The sequence below is a fragment of the Genypterus blacodes genome, unplaced genomic scaffold, assembly GCF_046128005.1.
Source record: "Genypterus blacodes isolate CSIRO-AG114 ecotype Tasmania unplaced genomic scaffold, CSIRO-AGI_Gbla_v1 ptg000056l_1, whole genome shotgun sequence".
Taxonomy (NCBI): Eukaryota; Metazoa; Chordata; class Actinopteri; order Ophidiiformes; family Ophidiidae; genus Genypterus; species Genypterus blacodes.
This window is the reverse complement of record NW_027466868.1, coordinates 518,593-544,444: the sequence shown is the minus strand read 5'-3', so window position 1 is coordinate 544,444 and position 25,852 is coordinate 518,593. Positions and strand designations below refer to the sequence as shown.

The window sequence follows — 25,852 nt, the reverse complement described above, 5'->3', positions numbered from 1 at the left end:
TCGGCCACGCCCCCGACAGACGTCGGAGCACCACTAGCCAACCGACTTTCACAAGAACCAGATCCAACGTGGGTGCTGAACCTCCTGAAGAAAGTGGAGAAACAGTTCATGAGCCATTACATCAATGCCATGGCTGAGTTCAAAGTTCGCTGGGACCTGGACGACAACCTCATCCTAGACACCATGATCACCGAGCTGAGGGACGAGGTGGGCCAGCGCATTCAGAGCAGCGTCCAGCAGGAGGTGAAGAAGATTCAGAGTCGGGCCGGGAGAGGGGGAAGACCGCCGAGGCCGCCACGGAGAGATAACCTCTCCAGGGAGTCGACCATGACAGAGAGGAGGCGCAGACTGTTAAAGGTGACAGAAGTAGCAGACACATAACTCTTAACATATTAAGGTCTCAATTATCCCGAATTATCGACTGAATTATTACTGATTTGTTTTTTCCATGTGATGAAGAACCAATCAGTAAAAACTGCCGACTCCCTCAGTGACGGTGAGATGACGGGGGAGTTCAGTGATCAACGTAGTGAGGACGAGTACTGCCCCTGTGATGCTTGTGTCCGCAAGAAAATGGCTGCCCGGCCTCTCAAAACAAAGGCTAGCGCAGTTGATGCTCCAGTGATGATGGAGTTCGACCTTCGCAAGATACTTCAGCTGAAGAAAAGTCCAGCAGCTCCACCTGCAGCCTCGCCAGAAGCTGTGAAGGAGGAAGCAGACACGGTGTTTGTGGAGGAAGGGGTTAGGAGTTTAGAGGTACTGCAGGAGGAAGAGGAAGAGGCCGAAACCAAAGAGGATATCAAACCTTATGTTATTTTAGAGGAAACTATCCCTGAGGAGGATGAAGAGGAAGTGCAGGAGACAGGAAACAATGGAGAGACGAGCCAGTTAGTGGGAGGAATGGCAGGAGACGAGGAAGAGGCCGAGACGAAGGAGGAGAATGAGGAGAGAGGAGACGGGAGTGAGGAGGATGAGGTGCAGAAAGAGGGAAACATAGGTGAGGAGGAAGCTGAGGAGGAAAAGACAGAAAAAGAGGAGGAGGAAGAAGTGGAGGAGGCAGAATGTACTTGTCATGGGGACGGAAATAAGGAGGAGAGTGACAAAATAGAAGAAGGAGAGTTCGAGACAGCTGAAGGAGAGGAAGAGGAAGCTGAGGAGACTAGACAGATAGAGACTGCAGAGGAGGAAGGAGAGACAGGAACAGGAGAAGAAGAGGTGAGTGAAAAGGAAACAGTAAAAGAGACAGCAGGAGGTGAAGGTGAGACTAAAAATGGAGATGAAGAGAAGGAGGAGGAGGAAGAGTCTGAATTTAAGCTTGAGGAAGGTGAAATGACAGCCAAAGAAAGCGAAGAAGTGGCGTCATCGGGCAAAGAAGGAGAAGGAGAGGAGGAGGATGCTGCAAAAAACGCGACAAACGAAGAATCATCACCGGTGGAGGAGTTTGCGGAGGCAGAGGATGAAGATGACTTGGTTGACGGCGTCGGAGAAGGAGGGTTGCGTGAGGAAGAGGAGGAAGGAGGCGCGACACAGGTAAAGGACCCTGCAGAGTCACTTGCGGACACCTGAGTCATGAATTTCTATTCTTAAACATCTCCGAGCGTCAGAACATGACTGAGCTTAAGGTCAAACCTAAATGGGACGCAACCATCCCTGAGTTAGCTCTAAGCCAGTGGGAAAGGCTTATCTTCCAATCCAATTAGGCAAAGTGAACAAATCTGTTTGGTTTGGTAACAACTAATGAAGCACCGACCCTGGAACACCAAACACTGCTTTCTTGCGACACATAATACGGCTTCTCGCCTCTGAGCTAGCCTAGCAACTGCACTGCTGCGTAAACAACAGCTATAAATTAGCTACATTTAAGTTTGTGAAATGCAATCTAGTGAACTGGATGAATACTGGACATAGTCTTCTTGTTGGGTAACGGCTAGATGCTAGTTTAAGAGCTGTATATAAAGTGACAAGTCCTCATATGATGTAATGGCTCAATCCTTATTTTGTTTTGTCTTGTTGAACCTTCAGGGCCAACAGGCAATTCCGTCTGTCTGTGTCACGGAGGGAGAACAGGCACATGCTGAAGACTCAGAGAGTAAAGGACCAAGTGATTTAGGCGACGACATGACTGAGATCACAAGAGATGAGGTCAGAGGAGAAGTGACACAAGATACCATCGAGGAGTTCAAGCCCGAAGAAGAGGAGGGAGGTGTGGAGACCATGAAGAACACACTCGCCCATCAGTACACCAGGACCTCCGTAGAGTCTCAACCGGGCTCCATGGAGGGAACTTATGCGGTTTCACCCGCGAACCCTGTGGCCTCCATTGAGGTGCGGCAAACTGTGACCAAAATGGCTGCTGGCGTGTCCGCAGGAGGAAAGAGCCCGAGGAGGAGCCGCTCACCAGCCAGGGTCAAGAGACGCAAACCCAAAGAGACGGACAGGGAACTGGACGATTTCGAGCTGTGAGTCTCGGTGATAGACAAAGATCGGAGGATTACGATGACAGACACAAGACTAAACTGTGACACTAAAAAAACTCCCATGAGCCTTTGCTCTTTCAGTGACAACTGAACTGTTGAGGTTGATTAGACCCAAACACTTGAAGCACTTTATGACTCTACATCCACTTCACGGGGAACTATCACATAATTATAGACAGCTGGAACTTGAACCACCACCTTATCAAATCATGCGTATAATTATATTTGAATTGGTAATTTTGATGTAAAATATATTTATGTACATCTAAGTGATACGTCTGTTTCTGTACTGTACTGTTTGCTTTAATATGTAACATATTTTTGGATAAAACTAATTCACTGTACTATCAACGTAGTAATGGGAAGGTACAGGGGAGGACTGCAGGACCAAAAATAGCCTGTTTTCACTCAGTGTGCCGCAAAACAGTGCTGTAGGAAGGGAGAATAGAACAACATAGATGATTTTCCCACATTTAAGCATTACAAAGTTTCAAAACAAACCTGAAACTGAATGATGAAAATCTGAATTAAATTAAATAGTAAATTAATCTTGATGATGTAATCCAAGTCCAGCAGAGCCGCTTTGATGGTTGTATGGTTTATGGATTGTTCAAAGAGTCATTCGCAGGTCTGTAAATAATTTTATGAGATGTGTAATCATAAGGTAGTTCCCTTTATACCTGCGTCTATAATCAGATTATTGTGTTCTGTTCAGATGCTGTACCTCTTTATATAATCTAGTTATGGTAATCAAATTACCGGACGTCCATCCCGTTTCCCAACAGCCCAGTCACAACAAGGCACAATGCGTTCACCGCATCACCGTGACGCTACATACCCGTGGGAATAAGCGAATGACGTTACAGATCCTCTTGGCAACGGTTTGTGTTACATGCTTCATGATTCAGGATGCGTTTGCATAATGGTACGTGCAACAATGGCTGGAAAATGGTGGTGATGTGTGTTACTGATGCCTTAATGTATCCATGGTAACGCTTGGGTTGGGGGATCGCAGCTGTATTTCTGTATTTTCCATCACTACCTAAGTTAGTTAGTGGTTCTCAGGAGAGGATTAAAGAATATCTGATGGCTCAAACCTGTTCACCTTCAAAATGCTGCAAGATCTATTTTTAAGATTTTTTCAAAACTAAGCAGAGAGCACAAAGTTTCCCCAAATGGCTTCCAAAAATTGCTCAGCGTGTGTTCCGGACAGTGCAAAAATGCTTACCTCTCAGGCTGACAGTGTGTGTGTGTACCCTTGCTGCTGTTTGTTCAGATGTGACATCACAAAGGTTCAACAATATGAATGTAATAATGTTGGTAAAAATAAAAATGAATGTACATGATGGTGATGGTTGACATTACTGTCCTTCTAGACAGCACCTTTAAAGCTGCTCAGGATACACACACACACACACACACACACATACGTCACACTAATCCATTACCTGTGTGGGTTTCAGAGGGATTGAGGTTGACTTACATCACGTGGACCTGTAAGGTGTTTTGAGACTTCTTTATTCAATGCAAAGTTACAAAACAAATGCGTGATTTTGTTTTGTTTTTCAGTTTTTGTCTTCTAAATCACTATGACAACCTTCCCTGTGAATGTTGTGTGGATAACACACCTTTTAGATGCGATGCTGACGACCGGAATGAACTCAGTAGAACAACACAAATGGGTACATAAGCATTTCCTCTGTCTCCTCTGACGACATCATGCCACGTCAGTTACGGCAGGCAAGCCTCCACGGCGTCCCTCACTATTGGCTGCTGCTCCAAGTGAGACTCCGCCTCCAAGAGAGAGCGACCAGTCAGTAAGCAGATCAGGGCCAGAGGGACAGCCTACACAGAGCAACACAGGAAGATCTTTACTGTAGTTTGTTCCCTCATTCCTCCTCCCTTCTCCCCTTCTTTGTTCCTCTTTTCCTTCATTCTTTCCTTTCTTCCTTCCATTCATCAACTCCTCCAAACATGTAAACTAAATTTAAAGGTTCCTCATTATATTTACTATGGATAGTACAGTACATTTTATTTAAACTACTTGCTTATATTCTCTTTATGCGCCTCCTCACCTTGCTCCTGCTGGTGGCAGTGCGCGTGTGTGCGTTGAGGTCAGAGGTCATCATGTCCGCCGTCAGCTGGTCCGCTCTGTAGACGGCCTTCAGCAGGGCCTCCTCACACTGAGCCTCAGGGCGAGCAGACAGCCTCTGCAGGGAGGAGAGAGCCACTTCACCTCCTGATTCATTTAGCCATCACTCTAACACTTTGCTGAGGTCAAAGGTGTACATTCTGAACCCTGGTGTATGTGTGTTTGTGTGTTTGTGTGTACCTGAAGTAAGCGTGTTGCTCTGCGGTACAGTTTGCTGTTGGTGACCTGGACATCAATCATGTGGTTTTGGTAAATCTTCCCCTTTAGGATGTGAGCGCCAGTGCTTACGGCATTCAGCACCAGCTTAGTGGACAGCTCCCACTAGAGAGAGAGAGAGGGGGGGGGGGGGGAGAGAGAGAGAGATAGAGAGAGAGAGAGAGAGAGAGAGAGAGAGAAAGAGAGAGGGAGAGAGAGAGAGGGAGGGGGAAAAAGAGAGAGAGAGAGAGATTTTCCTTTTCGTCCATCAACTGAAATAAGACGGACAAAGACTCTTGCTGTCTCTATATATACATATGTGTGAGTGTCTGTGTGTGTGTGTGTGTGTGTGTGTGTGTGTGTGTATTGAACCATTGTTGAAACAGGCGATGACCAGGTGATTCTTAGAGTTGATGAGCACATCTCACTGATTTCATCCTGCAGAAATCAATGTTATGATACCAGTCAACACGTTCATTTTACAATATTCACAGATATTTGTATACAATTGTAGTATAAAATAAAGTGCATAGTATAGTATTAAGTATAAAGCAGAACAAGTACAAAAACAACAAACTAAAATGGACCAACTTGCACAGCCGAGGCGTCTCCTTCGACCCTGTGACAGACGGCGTGGATGTTGGACGTCTTCTCTCTCACCAGGCGAGCCAGCTTCGCCACTTCCCTGAGAGAAGCTGTCAAAACACGATGACAGAAGAAAAACACGTAGGAGTCTGTGTTAGTGTGTGTGTGTGTGTGTGTTTGTGTCTCACCAGCTTGTGTGTAGAAGAGCAGAACGGTGTCATGGTCACAGAGAGAGGGCAGAACCACTCGCACAAAGTCCTCGTGTGCGACCCAGAATTCAGGACCCTTCAGGGGGAGCAGGGCACAGAATACAAAGGCAAGAAATGACAGATTTTAGTTACAGTGAACCACAAATGAAGGGTTTCTCTCTAAAAAGAAAACAGGCAGAATAAGGAGGATTTCAGGTATCAGGCGACATTTTGGGGCAAATCCTGTTCTGGGTTCACATATGAGTGACAGGCAGGACAGGCTTAAGTGTTATTACATGCTGGAAAATAAGACCTGGATGTATTTGTAATCGGATTTCAGACTCTAAACTCTTTATGTTTGGCCTTATCCGACCCTCAAAGCACCACTATGACTATTTCAACACACAAGACAAATGTTATACTTGTAAATGAAATGTTAGATGTGTATCCCATCGCTCACCAGTGAAGTGAGAGGACCCTCAGTGTTGTTCAGCTCTCTGTATCCTCCACTGATGAAGCCTCGAACGTCCTCATAGTCTGACACACACACACATTTATCAGCACTTTTGTCTCATTAAAGTAGAAATGTGATGTCTAAACAAATTAACACTCTCTCTCACACTCTTACCTGCTCCAAAAGTGGGATTACACTCGCTGGCGTCGATGAGGCCCAGCACAGCCAGAGAGCCCCAGCCCAAGTAACACACACGGCCCCCACGCTGCAAACTACAACACACACATCCATGCCCTGTGTGTTAATATATCAACATACTTTTTGAATTTTCTGTTCAGTCAGGCAAGGATTTGTGGGCATATACGTGTTTAAAGGTACTTGGTGCCATATAAATACTTTTGTTGTTGTTTGTATATTTCTGTACATTTTGGCCTGTAAAGATACATAAGCAGGATGTTCTACCTCTGTCCAGCAGCCTCCACCAGTGCAGATATGGAGTCAGTGTGTGTGTATGTCAGGTCCACAGCTTCCTGGTGTTGTCTAATGTGCTGCACGATGCCTCTGTTCAAACAAAACAACAAGAAGGGAAAGTCTCCCATGATGAATCACACAAAATGGCGTCCTGCAACTCTAAAAGAACAACTGCATTACTGGTGTCTCTGTTCTTATCTGGCCGACATTTCCCTGTGTATTAGCATATTATTGTATGTGGCTGCCGTGTATGGTATCTATCCTCGTTAGTATAGTGGACAGTATCTCCGCCTGTCACGCGGAAGACCGGGGTTCGATTCCCCGACGGGGAGGAACTTTTTCACATGGAAATGTATAATTATTTAATTGTAATTTACGACTATCTACTATCTACTTTCCCGTGTCTATTTCATTCTATTGCTAATTTATACAGCAACATAGCTCCGCAGCTGTCTAATTTTACGGGACGCAGTCTCAAAGGTACACGATGTTCCCGCACTGGGCAGATACATCCGTCGAGCGTTGTCAGTAGCAGGGCAGCTTGAACGTAATTCACGTAATGTAAAAGACATATAGTCAACACACACTTTTCTTGACCGATCATTTTCGTGAAAAAAAAGATGACTCCCCGTCGGGGAATCGAACCCCGGTCTTCCGCGTGACAGGCGGAGATACTGTCCACTATACTAACGAGGAAGGGATAGCGATGGGCCACCAACTCTGGATTTTGTAGGCAAGCATCTACAACCATCTAGCGATTATGTATTATGGTATGTTTATAAGGAACGTTTTTTCCCCCTCAGTGTGTTTTGGTTCATCCCACCTGTGGGCAGTTCGTCTATTGTCTTTTTCTGCATTGCATGTAAAAGAGTTTACCAACAACAGACTCAAAATCAATCAAGCCAATGCTATAAATGTATTGCTGTATCTTTTAGTATAGACGATCTTTCTTTATCTATATTTTCCATTCATATCTTCTTCTGGATAAATATGAGGTATAGAACAGCGCAAGATCATGTTTGTGAACTGACCACTAGAGGGCAGCAACAAACAAAGAACAGATTAAACTACTGGCTTTCGGGATGAAGCGCAAGATCATGGCTCAAGCTTTAAAATGGAGATCACTGATCACTTTATCAATACTGTACATTAAAAGCAGTTCTGACGGAAGAGTGGAGCAAAGGTTATTGAAAAGATTAATTAATTGATGATAAATAAATAACTTCTTCAGCATGCTTACTCATTTGTGATCGGTGTGTGTTTGTAGAAGGCAGCGTGGGCGGCAGAGAGAATGACCTCCAAGACAATCTTAGTGGCGCTTCCTCCTTTCATCCTGGAGGAGCCACTGATGGCCTCTGGCTAATCAACACACACACACACACATCTCTGTAAAATTTTCCTGGCTCCTGATATCACATTGTCTCCAAAGCACACACTGTTGCCATGCACCTTGTCACAGCTGATTGATGAAGATGAGGCCCGGTTCTTACCCCAACTGCTGGATTGATGAGGAAGGCCAAGGAACGAGAGGCGAGCTCCTGCATCTTTTGTACCACACTGCGAAAAGTGAAAGTACAGCCTGGCATCGGGTCATCCCTGCATTCACGCACGCACACATCCACACGCACACACACACACACACACGTTTTTGATTTTTAGAACATCATTCAACCTCAAAATCTAATTCAGTCCTCTCAGATCAAGTCATTTTACAGTAAATGTGAACTATGTACGCATTCACACACACACACACACACACACACACACACACACACACACACACACACACCTGGCCTGATGCACGGGGTTGAAGCCAATCAGTACAGGAGTGTAAACCTCTGGATTTTGCAGGCAGAAGTCCAGCTGACCTGCAACAAATGGAGCCTACAGAAACACACACACATAGAGAAGAAGGGGGGTTAAAGACATAGTGACATCATCACTCTCAAACTCATAACTCTTGAATTATTGTCAATTTCGCAAATGATTGATTCATAGGTGAGGTGGGAGTTCGATCCCTGCACAGATTTTAGACTTTAACCAATCAGGGGCGTCCACACGTACAGACAACCCACAGGAAATGCCGATGAACAGGACACGCCTCTTCCCCTCACAGAGCTTGGGGCAAAAGAAACACACAGTGATTACAGATCAAATGCATCAGATACTGAAGTTTAATGCAGGATACAGAGGATACAGAGAAACACACACAAACAAACACACACACACGTGCAAGACATGTCCCTGACCTTTTCCAGACTGAGCTTGCCCAGTGTGGGGTCGTCTTCAGGGGCTTCCTGGGAGGACAGCAGGGCTCTGAGGGAAACCATAGAAAAGGACAGTGTGTACTCAAATATATTAACACATATTCAACATTAATCTAGGACATGTTTCTTACTCATTGATGCTATTTGTGCATCACGATTTAAAATAGAAGCAGCTGAAGCTCGTGTGTAGGTGTGAACAGAGTGTGTTACAACATTTCTAACGTCACACAGCAGCCACACACACACACACACACACCTGTCTCCTCCTGCGATGACGTATGAATAAACTGACGTCTTCTTCTCCTGCCTCAGTGCTCTGTTAAAGGCAGACTGACACACACACACACACAAAGACAGTGAGAGAATCAAGTGTACACATACTTACATACATACATGCACATCTAAATAAGCACATGATTTCATTTATTTTTGTATTTGTAACACTAACGTCCACCAAGAACGGTAAATAAATAATAAAGAGAGGGAGATCTTTAATAGAAAATAGAGATCTTTTTGGGGAAACTTTTACCGCGACTAGGAAAGCCACTCGACCAGAAGTGCCACACCCACTCAGGACCACAGCACTGTCCTGTGGATCCTGTCAGAGGAATGGAAGACAATCTTTTAGCACACACACACACACAAAGAAAGAGAGAGAGAGAGAGAGAGAGAGAGAGAGAGATACCTTCAGAATGAGCTCCACCCTTTGTGCGACGTCCACCATGGTCTGTACCACTTCATCACTCAATAGCCTCTAGAAATCAAAATCAGTTCCACTGTTCAGCCTCACCAGATTGTATCCAAACATAACACTCCTTCCTTTGACCCCTGACCTCTACCTGGTAGCCGCTGTCTGCCCCCTCCTGAAATATTTGAGCATCGCAGGCCTGTAACATCCTCACAATCTGATTGGCTGGGGCTCGGTCAATGTCACGTGTCAGGGGGTTGGACTTCTCTGAAACAGGAAGCCACGGCTCGTAGTCCACTGACTGAGACATAAAAGGAATGTTTAAAGGAATAGTGCCACAGGTTTGCAAGTCAAATGTGGACTCCTTCATGTTTAGTGTCTCTTTCTGTTCCACTTACCTCCCATTCCCGACCGGCAGAGACGCTACAGGTCCGCTCTGATCCTGCCATGCGTACGGATTCCTTCCGGATGAAAAGCAGGAAAATCTTGGCTCAGCTAGCAGTGACAAAGTTCACATAAAAGACCTTTGAGACCAGATATGGAAGCAGGAACATGGGTCTCACTCAGGAAAGACGATGTCACACTGATTTTAACCCTCTGGATTCTAAATTCATAATAAATAAATAAATAATAAAATAATAAAAAGGTGTGATACAGCATGAAAACAATAAAGAGGAGATAAATACTGAAGAAGAAAATATCAAAGCAATCAAATTGAAATCAAAGCATCCAGAATAATATCAAGATACTTTGAACTTTGGAAGGACTGACTCACTCTACAGTGTGTTCCATTAATAATTTCCAAACATCCTTTTGCTGTAGAGCGCAAACAATCCAAGTTATTCTCACAAGGGCAGAAATATTTACACCACAGCAGATTGTGGACTCTAATATATTCCATCACTCTGAGCAGACGTGTCACACTCCTCGGGCTCACACTCGTCTCTAATGAGAACTGGATAATGACAGTCAGTGACACGGACACTTTAATCGTGAAAACCCAGGTTCCAGTAGACACATGATCATTAAATGTTTCGGTTCACACGCTGGACCTGCACCATAAGTAGCCATTATACATGTATGTTACAGTTAAAGGCGTCATTAGTGTGATTGTCGCAAGTATTTAATGACAAACACAAACCATACAGAGGAAAGAGGAGAGGACCCAGGTATGAACCCTGAGGAACACCGGGGGATAAGATCAGCAGTAACTACACGCAGTAACTCGAGTATTGTGTTTCAGTGCAGTTTTCTAATTCTTGCTTTCCTTCATTCTTTGAATCATTCATAAACTCTTTACTATTTTAGTCATTTTTCCTTTCTTCTTCTTCTCCTTCTCCTTCTCCTTCTCCTTCTCCTTCTCCTTCTTCTTTCTCTACCCTTTATTTCCTTTTCTTCTCCAAGGGATTTTAGGGGGATCAATACTGGATACAGGAAGAACAGACTTATTTGCCATCAGTTATAACTGTTTTTGTTTTGCAGCCCTGTAGTGCTTTCTCACTTCTTCCTCTGCTTTCTGTCTCCACAGGATCGAACGAGCTCATTTAAAATGTAAATGTGTGTGTTTAATGAGCGTCCTGTTCAGCCTCTGCGTCTGCGAGCAACAAACCAACTCGACTGCATTTTTCACCGACTGACAGAAGAACATCGTCCACGCTGAATGCCGCATGCGCGACAAATGACATCATATTCAATCACAGCATGATTTAATTTATACAGATTTATATGACTCAGGCTCAGTGTCTCTTTGCCTCAGACTGACCTGGATCATCCCAGCAACTTTTCTATGAAATCTCAAAATCTTACTCGTAAAAAACATAATTCCACGGAATCTGAGCTCCACACAGATGAAGATTTTAGAGTTAAAGTTTTAAACTGCTTTCCATCGAGCCGCCTCATGAATTATACATTTTACTTTACCTGAGTCGGCCCTTTTGTTTCACTGCTGGTGAACGCTGACCTTGGCACCAAAGCATGAAAGTCCCTTTGATTCTTTGGAAGCTTTGTGCTCCCACAGTTCATTCCTTTCCCCGCCTTCAACTATCCACAAATCACCCCCGAAGGAGAAAGAACTCATCAACGCCCATTGATGCTTCTCGTAATCACTCACAAGTCCCCATCACAGTAAACAGATTGTTCAAAGACATCCTGACTTTCTTCATCAGAAAATCCCAAATTTCGGAGCTCTGTTTGGTGGCCCTGTTTCATTTTCTGCTTTTGTACTTGCTACTGTTGGGTTCTGTGTGTTGGAAAACAAACCCAACACACCTGAAAGATCAAGGAAAACCCTCCAGTATTGTGTTGAAAATGCATTAATCTATAAGTGTGATTATAAAGATATCATCTCTTTCTCCATTTATTTTCTTTCAAATCCAAAGAGGCTCTAAAGGCCTGAATGGAGATAGAAATGTGTAGATATAAGAAAGGTATAAAAACGAGCAAAGCCTCCCACTGAGCCTTTGAGCCGAACATAATGTATACTAATATAAACACAAAATGAATGGCTGTCGCTCATATAATGACTTTTTAATCGCTTCAATCTGCCTACTGTCCCTCAGGTTTTCCTTACACACTTATTTTTGCTGTGAAAAGTGTTGTTTTCTGTTCCTTCTCCTAATAGTCGAGCATATTTCATCTATTTAGTTTTGGATTTCATGAAACATCACCCTTTTCTCTGTTTACATTCATTACGAACACAATAAAAATATTGGTTGAGCAATACAAGTTAGGGGCAGCAGGACCTGATTGATCCGGACCTCAGTTCTGGGGGCTTGAGCAGACCCGGTACCTCATATTTGATCACATTCTTCTTAGATGTATCTAAAAAAATTGCCATTAACAGAAAATACCCCATTTAAAAACTGGTGATTAAGGGGATTTCCAGGTTGTTTGTGGGGTTCTTGTGATGTGAACACTTGGTCTGAGTTCTGGACGAGGCCGCGAGAAACGACTGTAACTTCACGAACAATGGTCAGGCTTAAACAAAAATTACATGAATGTATTATATGAGATGCTGACTGTCAGAATAACCTCTGTAGAACAACAAACATGTGACCAGGGTAAAAGCTTAAACGTTTACGTGTTTAACATGTGTGTCTCAGTACACAATGTTCAAAATCTCTAGGTTTCCCTTAATATGTTTATTCTCTTAATGAGACACGTTTATGGCAAATTGAGGCAAACACTCGAAAATCGTAATCCAACAAAACAGGAAGTGTGGGACTCCTTTAGAGGCGATTTGTTTCAATAATTCCACCCTATTAACATCTGCTGTGGTCGAGAATTACAGAAATCTTCCAAGTTGCTGCTGACACACACTGGTGTCATTCAGGTGGTATTTAAGGATTTATGTGTAATGAGTGTGTGATCCAGGTGTCAGGGAAGCAGCCCACGCTCACAGTCACACCGCACAGCTGAAGAATTTTGCTGCTGTTCGCTGCCTCTTGCTCATGCAGAAACCTGCACACGCAAAACACGCACGCACAGACACACGCACTCCCCCATACAACCATCGATTCTATCTCTCTCTGTCCTTCAGCCGCGCAGCCACGGTCGCCATGACAACAGAGGGGCTAATCTCCAGTGGACAGAGAAAGAGAGCGAGAGAGAGAGAGGGAACGTACACGTGCGTGCAGAGCAACGTGCTCCTGAGAAAAAGGAGGAGTGTGTGTGTGTGTGTGTGTGTGTGTGTGTGTGCGCGCGTGCATATTCCATAGTGTGTAAGCGGAAAAGACTTCTCATATTCACTACTACTCATATTTCAAACAAGCTTTTTCCTTCTCCATATTCACAAATACACCCATCTTCCCTTGTCTTTATTCCAGTCTCTCCATCTTTGCCTTCGTCTTTTTTTCTTCCTCTTTTCTTTTGTGTCCACATGCTGGAAAATGTATCCTGGAATCCTGAAATTCACTTTCACGCTTCGAAAGATTCCTCTCCCAAATCCACTCCTCTTCCACGGCCATTCATCCCTCTCAAAACTTCTCCCCCTTCCTCTTTTTGCATAATTCCCTCATCCCTTCTTTTCTCTAACTCCAATCTTTCTTTCTCCCCTCTTTTGTGTCCACATCCCTGAAAAATGCATGCTGACACACCCATTTCAGCTTCACGCTTCCAACTATTCCTCCTACTTCCATGCTCGCCCCCTTCATGCTTTAAGATTGCTTCATCCCAAACCTCTCTCTCTCTTTCTCTCTTTCTCTCTTTCTCTCTCTCACTCTTTCTCTTTTCATCCCTCTTCTTATTACTAAGTCCTTCCCTCTTTCCACCTCTCACGTGGTCCAACATTCTTTGGTCCTACACACACACACACTCACCAGCTTCCCACCATCCTAAATCCTCCTCTCTCTATCTCCCCATCACACACACACACACACACACACACTCAGCAGCTTCCCACTATCCTAAATCCTCCCCTCTCTATCTCCCCATCACACCACCCACACACACACACACACACACACACACACACACACAAACACACGTTATGGCTGATTAGGCCAGATGAGCCATGGGACAGTCGGTCCATTGGAGTGGAAGGAGAGAGGGAGAGAAGGAGAGGAGATAAGTGTGAGGGGGCACGGGTGTAAAGATGGAGGGGAATACTGAGGGAGGATGGATGGAGGGATGAACGGGGAATGGTGGAGAGATTGATGGAGAGATTCGTGGCAGAGGATAGAAATCTCATTTTTCCTCCTCCTCCTCCTCCACCTCCTCCTCCTGCTCCGTGAATCCAGGTGTTTCTCACTGCAAACCAGTCCCATACAGCACCGCTGGGATACTGCACGACCCCTAGCGCGCGTGCACGTGTGCGCGCCCGCGTGCAGATGTGGTTACGGGGTTGAAGCCCATTTTCCGGTAGAGGGCGGAGTGTGAGAGCGAGAGTACACAGGAGGGAGAGCGGGGCTGCAGCGAGCTGGAGCTGCGGGAAGGAGCGGAGCGGAGCGGAGCGGAGCCGACATGGGTCGCAGCGGATACCGGGTACTTACAGCCTGTGTGCGGGTGGGATGAGTTTAGTGACCGGGGAGAGAGCAGTCTAGTGTCCGGGGCGCGCTGACGCACACACACACACACACACACACACACACACACACACACACACACACACACACACACAGACAGATAGACAGACAGACAGACACACACACACACACACACAAAACCACTCTCTCTTTCACACACACGCACACACACCATTACACTCACACGTCTTAAGAACAGCGGGAGATGCATTACGTCATAGCCTCCCGTCGCCCTAGATGACCGCGCGCGCAGGTCGGTATGATGCTGGACTGTTGGACTAGAACGGAAACGGATTCCGCTGCTGCTGCTGCTCGCGTGCGCCCGGTGGCGGATTGTCCATCGGACGAAGAAGAAGGGGAGCCGCCGTCGCGCGGCCGCCGGCTCTGATGGCTCCTCGCGCCGCGGGCGTGAAAGAGACGCAGCGGTCGGCTCGGCGCGAGTGGGAAGAGGAGCGCAGGTATCTGGGAAGTGACGTGCTAACCGACAGAGCACCACGGTGCGGTCGTGCTTTTCGCAGGAGGGCAGGAGCGGGAAGGGGAATATGGCCGCGCAGTCGGACGGCGGCAAAGCGGGGGTCGGGTACGGCGGCGGCGGAGGGTTCGCGCAGCTGTACGATGTTGACGGCGAGGAGCCGCTGGACTCCGCCGCGATCCACATCTGTCAGTGCTGCCGCACCTCCGCCTGCTACTGGGGCTGCCGCTCCGCATGCCTCGGCTCCCTGCTCGGTGGGGGCCAGCCCATCGGAGGGGTCGGTGTCAGGGAGACTCACTGCCCGCCCCGGGAGCAGCTGTGGCTGGACTGCCTCTGGATCATCCTCGCCCTCCTCGTCTTCTTCTGGGACGTCGGCACGGACTTATGCTTGGCGCTGGACTACTACCAGAGGCAGAACTACCTCTGGTTCGGCCTCACTCTCTTCTTCGTGCTGGTGCCATCGGTGCTGGTCCAGATTCTGAGTTTCCGCTGGTTCGTGCAGGACTACACCGGCGGCGGGCTCGGTGAGGTGGAGGGGCTGACCAAGCGGGGCGCGGTGGCTCTGGGGTGCCTCTACCCGGGGAGAGACCGCCTGCAGCTGGCCTCGATCTGGCTGTGGCAGATCACCATACACATCCTCCAGCTGGGACAGGTGTGGAGGTAGGGAGACGGAAAACAAACAAACACACACACAAACACCTAAACACAGCCTCTGACCACACTCACCCCCCTCTCTCTCACTCTCACACACACACACACTCTCTTTCACACACTTTATTGTTGCTAATGGACCGAGTGGAAGAAATGAAAGCTTGCTTCACACTGACAGGCAGCAGAGGAAGATACGCACTCTGTGACCTCTCCACTGCTCCAGTATGTATACAGCAGGCAGAGAGGAAGAGGAGGAAGTAACACAATGTTCTTTCTTTTCTATCCTTTCTTAAATCAAAGTACAAACACACACAAACAAGGCAGTGTGGCCAATCTACAAAACCTCATTCAATCTACAGAATCAATTTCCCCCCCATTTTTCCTCTTTTCTTTTCCTCCCCATTCACTTCTCCTCTTTCCTTTCTTGTAATAATCTTCATCATATAAGACACAATATCACTGACTTACTTCATCATCTGAGGTTCATTTACCTTAATATACAATCTCACACAGACGAGGTACTAAACAGTAAACACGACTTACTCTGTAGGACAGCGTAAGTCACTACAGAGATAAACACAGACGGTGTTATAAATAAATAAATGTGTGTTGGTCAGGGCCGGAAACAATCAGGTCTTTCCCGGGGCAGGTTCGGCCCCCGCTGACCAAAAATGTGGGTCGGACTTGGATCTCTTACCAGTCTGAAATCCATTTTTCGAAAGGTATAGATTGAACGTTTAGGTTGTGAGAGACTGGTGTGTCCCTGTGTGTGTGTCGTCCTGGTCTTTCGCTGACTTGTCCCGCTACGTCTTTGACAGGAAAGAGCACATTTGTGTTTTCAGAGCTCAATCGTGAACCAAAAAATGTATAAAGCTTGTGAACGTCGATGTGGAAACGAGGGCATGGGTTCATTTCTATTAGGCGTACATTCTGTACATTCATAGAGGCTGATTACATCACACTCAGCCACATGAGGGGGGGGAGGGGGTTGTGTCCCATTATTTGAGTCTTTAGGGGCAAATTTGTGCAGAATATAGGAGCCACGTTGGCCTTTGCCCTTTATTTCCTCCATCGCTGAAACAGATTCAGCACCGCGGACAGCTCTTCCTCCCTCTGTGCACTTCATGTTTTAATTGTATGGATTTTTCAGTCGTGCACGTGAGTGTGTGTGCGTGTGTGTGCGTGTGTGAGTTCGTGGGTGTGTTTGCTCATGCGTGCCAGTGTGCGACTGGTGGAAAAGCGGTGTCACGGCTCTTCCCATGAGTGTCAGCATGCATGGAGAGTAGAAAGAGGAAAAGCATCTGTGCCTCTGGCAATGCAGATCCCCCCCCCCCTTTGTACATATACACACACATATGCACACACACACACACACTCACACATCAACACACACAGAGTTGGACATGGGTAGGTGATAATTGTGGTGCGAAAAAGTACTGGCAGAAAAAAAAATATGTTGGACACACTTTCACTGCTTGCCTTTTAAGTGGACACACACACACACACACACACACACACACACACACAGACAGACAACCACCAGTGTCTTGCAATTATCTCACCAACCATCCGGTCTGGAAGTGTATTTGTGAGGATTTTTACCGTTCTGCCAGCACTATTTCATCGTAGGTAGTCGTGTGTGTGCATAACGCGCGCGTGTGTGTGTGTGTTTGTGTGTGTGTGTGTGTGTGTGTAGCTGTGACAGCACAGGTAAGCAGCAGTGCCACGGATGCGTGTGTGTTTAGCCTCGTAGTTCTCTGTACCATCACTCTCTCGCTCTGTCTCTGTCTCTGTCTCTCTCTCTCTCTCTCTGTCTCTCTCTCTCTCTCTCTCTCTGTCTCTCTCTCTCTCTCTCTGTCTCTCTCTCTCTCCAGCCCCCAACCCCCCCTCCCTCTGAGAAGTGAAGACTCCTTAATGGTGTCCACATGCCTGAGGGCGGTCAGCAGAGAGAGAGGAGTGTTGTGTGTGTGTGTGTGTGTGTGCGTGTGTGTTTGTGTGTTTGTGCGTGTGATTGCATCCTGCTGTGCTAGAGATGTGCAACACAGCTCCTCTGGCTTTGGTCTTTCTGTTGTTGTAGGGTTAAATCTGACCCCCCTGGCTCTCACGCACACACACACACACACTCCCGCACACCCACCCACACACACACACCACCATCACCCTATCGGCCTGCAAAATGGACTCTCCCACCGTGGAGGGCGTAGAGGAGGAGGAGGAGGAGGAGGAGGAGGAGGAGGGTTGTTTATAAGTGGGGAAATGGTACGGCCTGATTGAGACGGATCGCTTAGAGATGGCGAGGGAGTGGAAGGGGGGAGGAGGAGGAGGAAGGAGAGGAAGAGGGGGAAAAAGCTTGCACATGCACAATGGGAGTCAAAGGGGGGAGGGGAGCGGAGAAAGAGGGAGGAGGAGGAGGAGATCGGTGGGGTTGTGAGGTTTACTGTATTCGGCGGATACGTTTTGGAAACCACATCCTTCCATGTTGCTGCGTTAAGTGCATGTCAGCCGCCAAGACGCCGCCACGACAGATCTCAGGCCCACAACCTAAACACCAGCTGGGGGGGAGGGAGGCGGGGGGGGGAAAGGGGTCTCGTGAAAAAAAGCCCCAAATAAACGTGTGTGTGTGTGTGACGTGATATTTCTCCTTCAGCGCTCCTGAAGGGCAAACAGCCTCAATCTCTCACACACACACACACACACACACACACAGGCACAACCTAAACACTTATACACTTGATCAATATCAGCGCGGCGTGGACGTGCGTGGGGGCGTTTCTGCGGCGGCGGCGGCGGCGGCTGCATTATTGATGTGGTGTGCGTGTTTCCAGATGGCTGTGTTATCCATACGTATACGCAGACATGCATAATGCAGGAGCCGCCGCCGCCGCACGCCATGACACCCCTGCACGTACAGAGGAGTGTGTCACGTATACACTGGGAAGAGGGAGGAGATCATTAGCGCACATACACACACACACACACAGATGCTCGCACGCCAACATGCTTCCAACGCGTGCCCCGAGGTGTTTTTAATTGAAATCTTCCCTTCCTACATCCCACCCACGTATACGCTGCACGCTCCCATCTGGTATTCCGTTCAATCTGTAGGTCAGGACGACTTCCGTTCACCTTCAGTACAGGGTCAAAGGTCATATGTCATTGTTAAAGCACTGTATGTAACAACAACATGCCACATATCCATATTATTTACATATTTATGATGATATAAGCGTCTAAGTCTGACACGCTGATGTCTCTGATCCCTCGCCAGGTACATCAGGACGCTCTACCTGGGCGTGATGTCGCGGCGGCAGAAGGAGCACCAGCGGCGTTGGTACTGGGCCATGATGTTCGAGTACGCCGACGTCAACATGCTGCGGCTGCTGGAGACGTTCCTGGAGTCGGCGCCGCAGCTCGTCCTGCAGCTGTGCATCATGATCCAGGAGAACCGGGCCGAGACGCTGCAGTGTAGGTGGAAACGGGGAGGAAGCCGCCGCCGCACTCGCAAATACATAATACCAGGTTTCTGTGTTACTGACAGATCCACTGCTCTAAAAACAGTAATTAGCAATTTGCACACATCGCACTTTGTAATTTGTGGGGCCGGTTGAAGCTGTTTTGTTTTGGTTTTGTTGTTTTTTTAAAAGTCCTTCGTCTTCGTGCAGTCCAGAAGCCGATCTGCCAAGAATCCTCCGGCCCCCTCTCGCTTATTCATCCCAAAATCATCGAGCGAGTCATCTCATCGTGCCGCCCGCCCACTGACTACTTTAACGCAAACATGTGACGACAGCATCTGGGACGCTGCGTTAAAAATAACCTCCATCTGAGCGCCGCCAGCGTCACCAAAACGTTGCTCACCGAACGCTCACGCCGGCATGTCTTTATTGTCAAAGGACATGTTGACACCTCCTCCTCCTCCTCCCTCTGTCTCTTTCTCTCTCTCTCTCTCTCTCTCTCTCTCTCTCTGCAGGCGTCTCCTCCCTGGCGTCCCTCCTGTCTCTCGCCTGGGTCTTGGCGTCGTACCACAAGCTGCTGCGGGACTCGCGCGACGACCAGCGCGGCATGAGCTACCGCGGCGCGCTGCTGCACCTCTTCTGGCGCCTCTTCACCATCTCGTCGCGGGTCCTCTCGCTCGCCCTCTTCGCCTCGCTCTTCCACATCTACTTCGGCATCTTCGTGATGCTGCACTGGTGCGCCATGGCCTTCTGGGTGGTGCACGGCGGCACCGACTTCTGCATGTCCAAGTGGGAGGAGGTGCTGTTCAACATGGTGGTGGGCATTGTTTACATCTTCTGCTGGTTCAATGTCAAGGAGGGGAAGACGCGGTACCGGATGATCGCGTACTACATGGTGGTGTTGGCCGAGAACACGTTTCTGACCGGACTGTGGTGAGTACGAACGTATGACCGGACAAATGTAGAGCTACAGATCAAACCCTAAGCCTCATGAACCCACGCCCTTCCTCCGCTCCTCCAGGTACGCCTACAGGGACCCGGCGCTGACCGACTCCTACGCGGTCACGGCGCTGTGTAGCGTCTATCTGACGTTCGCCGGCGGCGTCCTGGTCATGCTGCTGTACTACGGCTTCCTGCACCCGGCCACCGCCCACATGCAGCCCAGCCCCGCCTCCTCCTGCTGCGCCCAGCTGCTATGGGGCCTCCCCCTGCCCCCGTCGGCGCCGCCCACCGCCCCGCCCACCCCGGCCCACATGACCAAGTCGCAGACGGAGGAGGACGTGGGGGACTCCTGCCTGCCCGTCTTCCAGGTGAGGTCGGCGCCGCCCTCTGCCAAAGCCGAGGGTCCGCTCATAAAGATCGACATGCCCAGGAAGCGATACCCGGCCTGGGACGCTCACTACGTGGACCGGCGCCTGCGGAGGACTATTAACATCCTGCAGTACATCACACCGGCTGCCGTGGGCATCCGTTACCGTGACGGCCCCCTGCTGTACGAACTGCTGCAGTATGAGTCCTCACTCTGACACACACACACACACATCAGCACGGATACATGCACACGCTAGAGCCAGACAGGCCGACACGCTCACACACACAGTAAGGCACAATACAAGCACGAAGCACACACACAACAAGCAATTACGTTAAACTAAGGCACATAAACACACACAAGCACACACACACACACACACTCCTTGCAGGCATCTTTGACCTGTCAGTCCATGGCCATGACTCAACAAGCTGCTTCAGCAGGAGTCCATCTCTCTCTCTCTCTCTCTCTCTTTCTCTCCATCTTGTCACATCGGTTGCTCTTCTTCGTGTGTTTTGTGCCCCGTTGTGAAGGAAAAACAGAAATGGAGAAAAGAGCGTGGCTCCAGGTCACAGCGCTGCATGCCATCTTACGTTTCTCGCACTTCTACGCGTTTCCGGTGAACAAAAGAAGTAAAGGAAGTGGCGCGGGTTGGTAAAAGGTGGTGTGTATATTTTATATGTACAGAGGGGACGTTCTTTTGTACCGATTCGTTGTTGTCGACTGGGGACAAAGAGGAACGTGTCGGTTTGGGGGGGAGGTGGGGAGTGCTAGTCACAAGGCATGATGGGAAAGAAGGCTTGCGTGTTAGTTTGCGAGGGCGTGTAGGCGGAAGAAGACGCTATAGTGAGTAAGAGTTCCGATGTTGCATGGGCGGTCTCCACTCTTCTCTATCAGTTCTTTTTAAGCTCAGAGAGGATTATGGGAAAGCTTTTGTTGTCACTCATATCGTCCAGGCGTCCTCGCTACCGCAAACAAAATGAAAACGAATCAACAAAATGAGCAAACTGCACACAAATGTCGGTGGAACCTGATAATCACTCGGGCAAAGTCTCAGCTTTCTGAAACCGACACACAAAACAGCCACGGACTTGTTGGGTCGTCACCGTCACGTCACCCCTCCCCCCCCCCCCCCCCGCTCCCCCCCGCGTTGGCCTGAAACCCGCCGGCCTCCTCCTCCGACGTCGCCCACGTCTGAGCTGTGAGGCCTGGCTCCTTACTTATTTATCAGCGTGTTTATTTATCCCAGCGATCCAAGCTGTTAGATTGGCAGGCGACAACAGATCAGCCGACGCATCGCCGGTCAGCTCATTGACAGGAACATCACTCAACACCGTGTGGCGGCCAGAAGGGAGAGAAAAAAAAACGAGACCAGAGAGATACGAGCCCATGCTTCTTGTTGTGAAGGAAGTTGATGCATTCATTCTTGCCAGGAGATGCAACTTAACATTTTGGTCTTTTACGTATTCTCTTAGTTTGCTAGCTGAGATGTGTGTGTGCTCGGCAAAAACCTGTCCATTGAAACAGTCAAATCCACACAGCGACTTTTAGAGGGCACTTCTTCCTCATGTGTCACTCTATATTCCTTCATTTCACAAAGATTGGCAGATGTTACAACCAAAGCCCAATCATTGTTGGAATCATCATCGATACACTGTATATAAACATTCGTGCGTCATCGAAGAAGACGTATGGATTTGCGCAGAGTCGTCCAAAAGCTCACTCAACCTGTCGGAGGAGGAAGGGTGGAGGTTGCTGTAACAGGGAGCTGCGCGTGAGAAATGGCGCCATGTAGAGTCAACGCGGCGAGGTGTTCCGCAGCAAAACAAAGAGACTTAATCTGAAAATGTCGACGTGCCCCTTTAAGTTCCTAAATGGTGCAACTGCTGAGCGAGCTTTAGTCGTTTTTTTCCCGTGGTGCTAGTCAAGGTAAACAAATCCGTTCATTCGCTGCAAACCGGCAAGCAGATTTAATAGGCGTTCGGCGCTCCCGTTCTGGAGTCAGCTGGCTGCTAACCCCTCTTCATATGGTGCAGACATTAAACACACACAGACACACACACACATACTTATGGTGCAATAAGGGCACTTTGTCTCTTTGAAATCTATGGTGCAACTTGCATACTGCCTTCAGTTACCGGCCGAGGCTCTGTCTGCTCTTCCTGTGCTATGCAACTCTCTGGAGCAGGGAGATGTGCTTAGTAAACACGCTCATACACAAACACACAAACACACACACACGCACACAGCAGGGAGATACACCAACTGACCTACACGTACCTCACCTCTCGAACACACACACAAAAATCCAATAATCCCTCACCCCTTTATAATTTGGGAACAATATTCATATGGTGCTACTGAGTGAAAACCGGTCGTACGCCGATTTAGCGCCGTACGAAGTATTTAGCCAAATAAGATCTACCGACCTTAAAAAGGTTGATTGACACGGTCTTACTAACTTTGAGAGCGTAAATAAAAATCAGCAACTCCTTCTGTATCTGTCTGAGCCATTTGGAGGAGAAGAAGACGGGATTTTTACAAAACAGGCAGAAACTGGACGATTCCACTCCGATTTAGCCCCAAATTTCCAGTCGGCAACCAAATTCAGGGTCTGGCTGAATTTCGGCTCCATCGGCTCTTGTCCGACTTTTGCAGTAGATGTCGGCTGTAAATGTCGCGCAGTGTTCGCCTGTTCGCCACCTTAGTTCGCGAAGCCTCCGTAAGGTCAAGCATCCGCAAAGTCACAGCCAACAGCAAAGAATCAACAAACGTCGCTAGAACGCATCTAGTTGTTGAGTTCCAGCTTTTGTCTAACCGTCGTTCCCGCTCCATTCAAAGGACGTGGCGACGACGTCAACGTTATGCGTCTTTCTACGTCTCGCAGCTCAAGCAAACCAAACCAACTCCTCTTCTTCTTCGTTAAGCGACAGCCACTCTCCAGGTCGTCTAAACCCGGAAAACCGAATCTACTTCCGCCCACGTTGAGGTTGGTTTGAGAGAGACTTTGTCCTACAGCGCCACCAAATGTTCTGCCGTGGTTATGAAAGTTCAGGAACCAACGATCTAAAGGTAAACGTAGAGGTTCTGTCGTCACCAAAACTCAAAACAAGGATTGGAACCTGTGTCACTGTCACATTGACTCGTACTCAATACAGGGACTGATGTTAAACGTACTGAATGTTGTGAATGATTATTAGTGGGTTCAAAAGGTATAAACACATGACTTCATGTACAATCGAAACATCATCATTGATCTAAAGATCATAACGTATACATAGTAATTGGAGGCCATCTTAACTGAGGGCCTCGGGGGGGTGCTAACGCTGCTTCATGGTAAAGTCCGCCTCTGGATCTTCCTCATTTTGAAGTGAAAGCTAAAAGAACCTCGCCTGAAAAAGCAACATCTTAGCACACGTTCCTAAACCTGAAAAAAACAAACAAAAACAATGCAGACTTGATGTTGCGTAGTTTCACAGCTCGTGAATTTCTTGCATGATTGTCGTAGATTTTGAGGTCGCGGCGAACAAGTATTTACGTCGGGGAGGTTTGATAAGCGAGATCTCTGACCTTTCCGTTGCCGATAAATCCAGCATTCCGACTCTTGGCGTGGAGCATTCAGACTCAAGCGTAGCGTCTCCATCTTTTTTCGTTAGTGTTTCTATGTTACATTTTTAACATGCTACCTTTGTATCACTCTGACTTACGTGTGGCACCACGGAGAACTCGGCTACGTTTGAGTCTTTATGGCTGCACATGAAGACTCAATTTTCCCGCCATCATCAAGAAGAGTCTTTGCCAGGCCAAGCTTAGTATTATATCACAGTTCTGTTCTGATTTTACTGCTGATTTATGGCTCCAAATCCACAACTATGCAAGCTTACGCACAGAGAGTTTCTGGGCTTGGATAACCTTTACAAACGCCACATCACTGTTTTCCCTTTTCACCGGTTTGGTTTGGTTTCATGAGGTTGACAGGTTTACGAAACCCCAACCTTGCATGCAAATGTGTCTTGTGTTTTGTATTTGTTCAATGCGTAACAATTTTCCAGATGTATCCTGTGTTTATGTGGGTCAGAAGGGAAAAACTGTGTAATGTACCTTTATGATGATGATGATGCAGCGGTATTCCAGACTGAGGAATGTCCACACATGAGTTCTTTATCTTTGGACAAACACATAAATGTTCCACTATCAGGGTCTGCAAAGCATATGAGGCTCGTGGTGAGGCTGAGTGTATGCGCGAGTGTGTGTCAGTAACGCTTCATATGCTTATTCTTTTTTATTTTTGCCACAGTATTTCCTCGCTTGGTCCGGAGAAAGTATCGTTTCCCAGCGTCATTTTGTAGAACTCAAGGCCAGACGCTAAGCTCGATCTCAGACCAGTTTCTTCCAGACCTGAGTCCAACTGCGAGCGAAATCCGTCCCCGTCCAGATCGGAGTGTCCTCACTTTCCACCAGATTGCGGCTCGGAAACGCTCAAAAGCAAGACGGGAGGTTTTCGCGCTTCTTCCGACTCGGGTCTGGATACTATAAGCACATGGCAGGGTCAAACTAAACCTCACACGGACGTATAGGAGATGTACCATGAGCTTTTATTTTGACGGGGTCACGCTTTTATAATGTGTTCTGACGTAGTTCTAGAGATTCGATGTGCAGACGTAGCTTTTATTTTCTCGTGGTTGCCGTTTTGATTGTAAATACGTTTTCCTGCTTATCCTTCCTCTGTTGGATCTACGTTCGATTGTTGGGATTAGACCTGATGTACCGATAGTAAATGTCCTTTATAAATATCCAGAATGTAAGACGGGACTGGAAACTGTGTTTTCGTAGGAGTCTGTGCCATCGTGTTGTCCTGAGTATAAGCACACCAACTTTAGATCTAAGAGACAAAAACGTTTTGGAGACGATTCGCCAGACAGGCAGACGTAAACAAGCTGCGGCGTCTCCGTTTCTCCTTAAATGCACAAAAATAACACCAGAATAATAAATAAATATCTTTGAGTAATAAACTTTGTTCTTCTGTGAAAAAAGCCACAAATATTCTAAAAAATAGTCCAAAACTAAGCAAAACAATGGCATGTAAGATACTGTATAACAAGTTAAACAATCAGGCTCTGCTAAGCATTCAAACAGCAACAGACAGCCTGTAAACAACAACTAAATGTCTGTATTTGACAAGCAAGGCCTGAAAACAACTGACGGCCTGTAAGCAACAAACAAGGCCTGTAATCAACAACTGACCACCTGTAAACAAGGCCCACAAACAAGGCCTGAAAACAACAACTGACCACCTGTATACAACAAGGCCCACAAACAAGGCCTGTAAACAGCAACTGACCACCTGTAAACAACAAACAAGGCATGTGAACAAGAACTGACAACATGTAAACAAGTCCCACAAACAACAATCGAGGCCTGCAAACAACTGACAGCCTGTAAACAACTGACAGTCTGTAAGCAACAA

General features: G+C 47.5%; 2 protein-coding genes and 2 non-coding genes across 4 annotated transcripts; 2 read left to right on the top strand and 2 right to left on the bottom strand.

Annotated features, from left to right (window-relative positions):
• Nucleotides 1–3,978: 3,978 nt before the first annotated feature.
• On the bottom strand, nucleotides 3,979–10,005 carry gckr (glucokinase (hexokinase 4) regulator). Its single transcript, XM_076152368.1, has 19 exons — nucleotides 9,876–10,005; nucleotides 9,629–9,778; nucleotides 9,475–9,543; nucleotides 9,319–9,387; nucleotides 9,046–9,119; nucleotides 8,772–8,838; nucleotides 8,587–8,640; nucleotides 8,312–8,406; nucleotides 8,013–8,118; nucleotides 7,763–7,881; nucleotides 6,514–6,612; nucleotides 6,226–6,323; nucleotides 6,058–6,134; nucleotides 5,598–5,694; nucleotides 5,416–5,519; nucleotides 5,197–5,262; nucleotides 4,810–4,950; nucleotides 4,553–4,687; nucleotides 3,979–4,322 (listed from the first exon to the last, which is right to left on the bottom strand). The coding sequence occupies exons 1-19, from the start codon at nucleotides 9,924–9,926 to the stop codon at nucleotides 4,209–4,211; spliced, it is 1,785 nt and encodes a 594-aa protein (XP_076008483.1). The 5' UTR covers nucleotides 9,927–10,005; the 3' UTR covers nucleotides 3,979–4,208.
• On the top strand, nucleotides 6,783–6,854 carry trnad-guc (transfer RNA aspartic acid (anticodon GUC)). Its single transcript has one exon. It is a non-coding gene; the product is annotated as a tRNA-Asp (tRNA).
• On the bottom strand, nucleotides 7,147–7,218 carry trnad-guc (transfer RNA aspartic acid (anticodon GUC)). Its single transcript has one exon. It is a non-coding gene; the product is annotated as a tRNA-Asp (tRNA).
• Nucleotides 10,006–15,040: 5,035 nt separating the features above from the next.
• Nucleotides 15,041–21,880, top strand: LOC143002376 (XK-related protein 6-like). The gene is made up of 4 exons (XM_076152451.1): nucleotides 15,041–15,630; nucleotides 18,890–19,086; nucleotides 19,589–20,006; nucleotides 20,095–21,880. The coding sequence occupies exons 1-4, from the start codon at nucleotides 15,041–15,043 to the stop codon at nucleotides 20,597–20,599; spliced, it is 1,710 nt and encodes a 569-aa protein (XP_076008566.1). The 3' UTR covers nucleotides 20,600–21,880.
• Nucleotides 21,881–25,852: the final 3,972 nt, after the last annotated feature.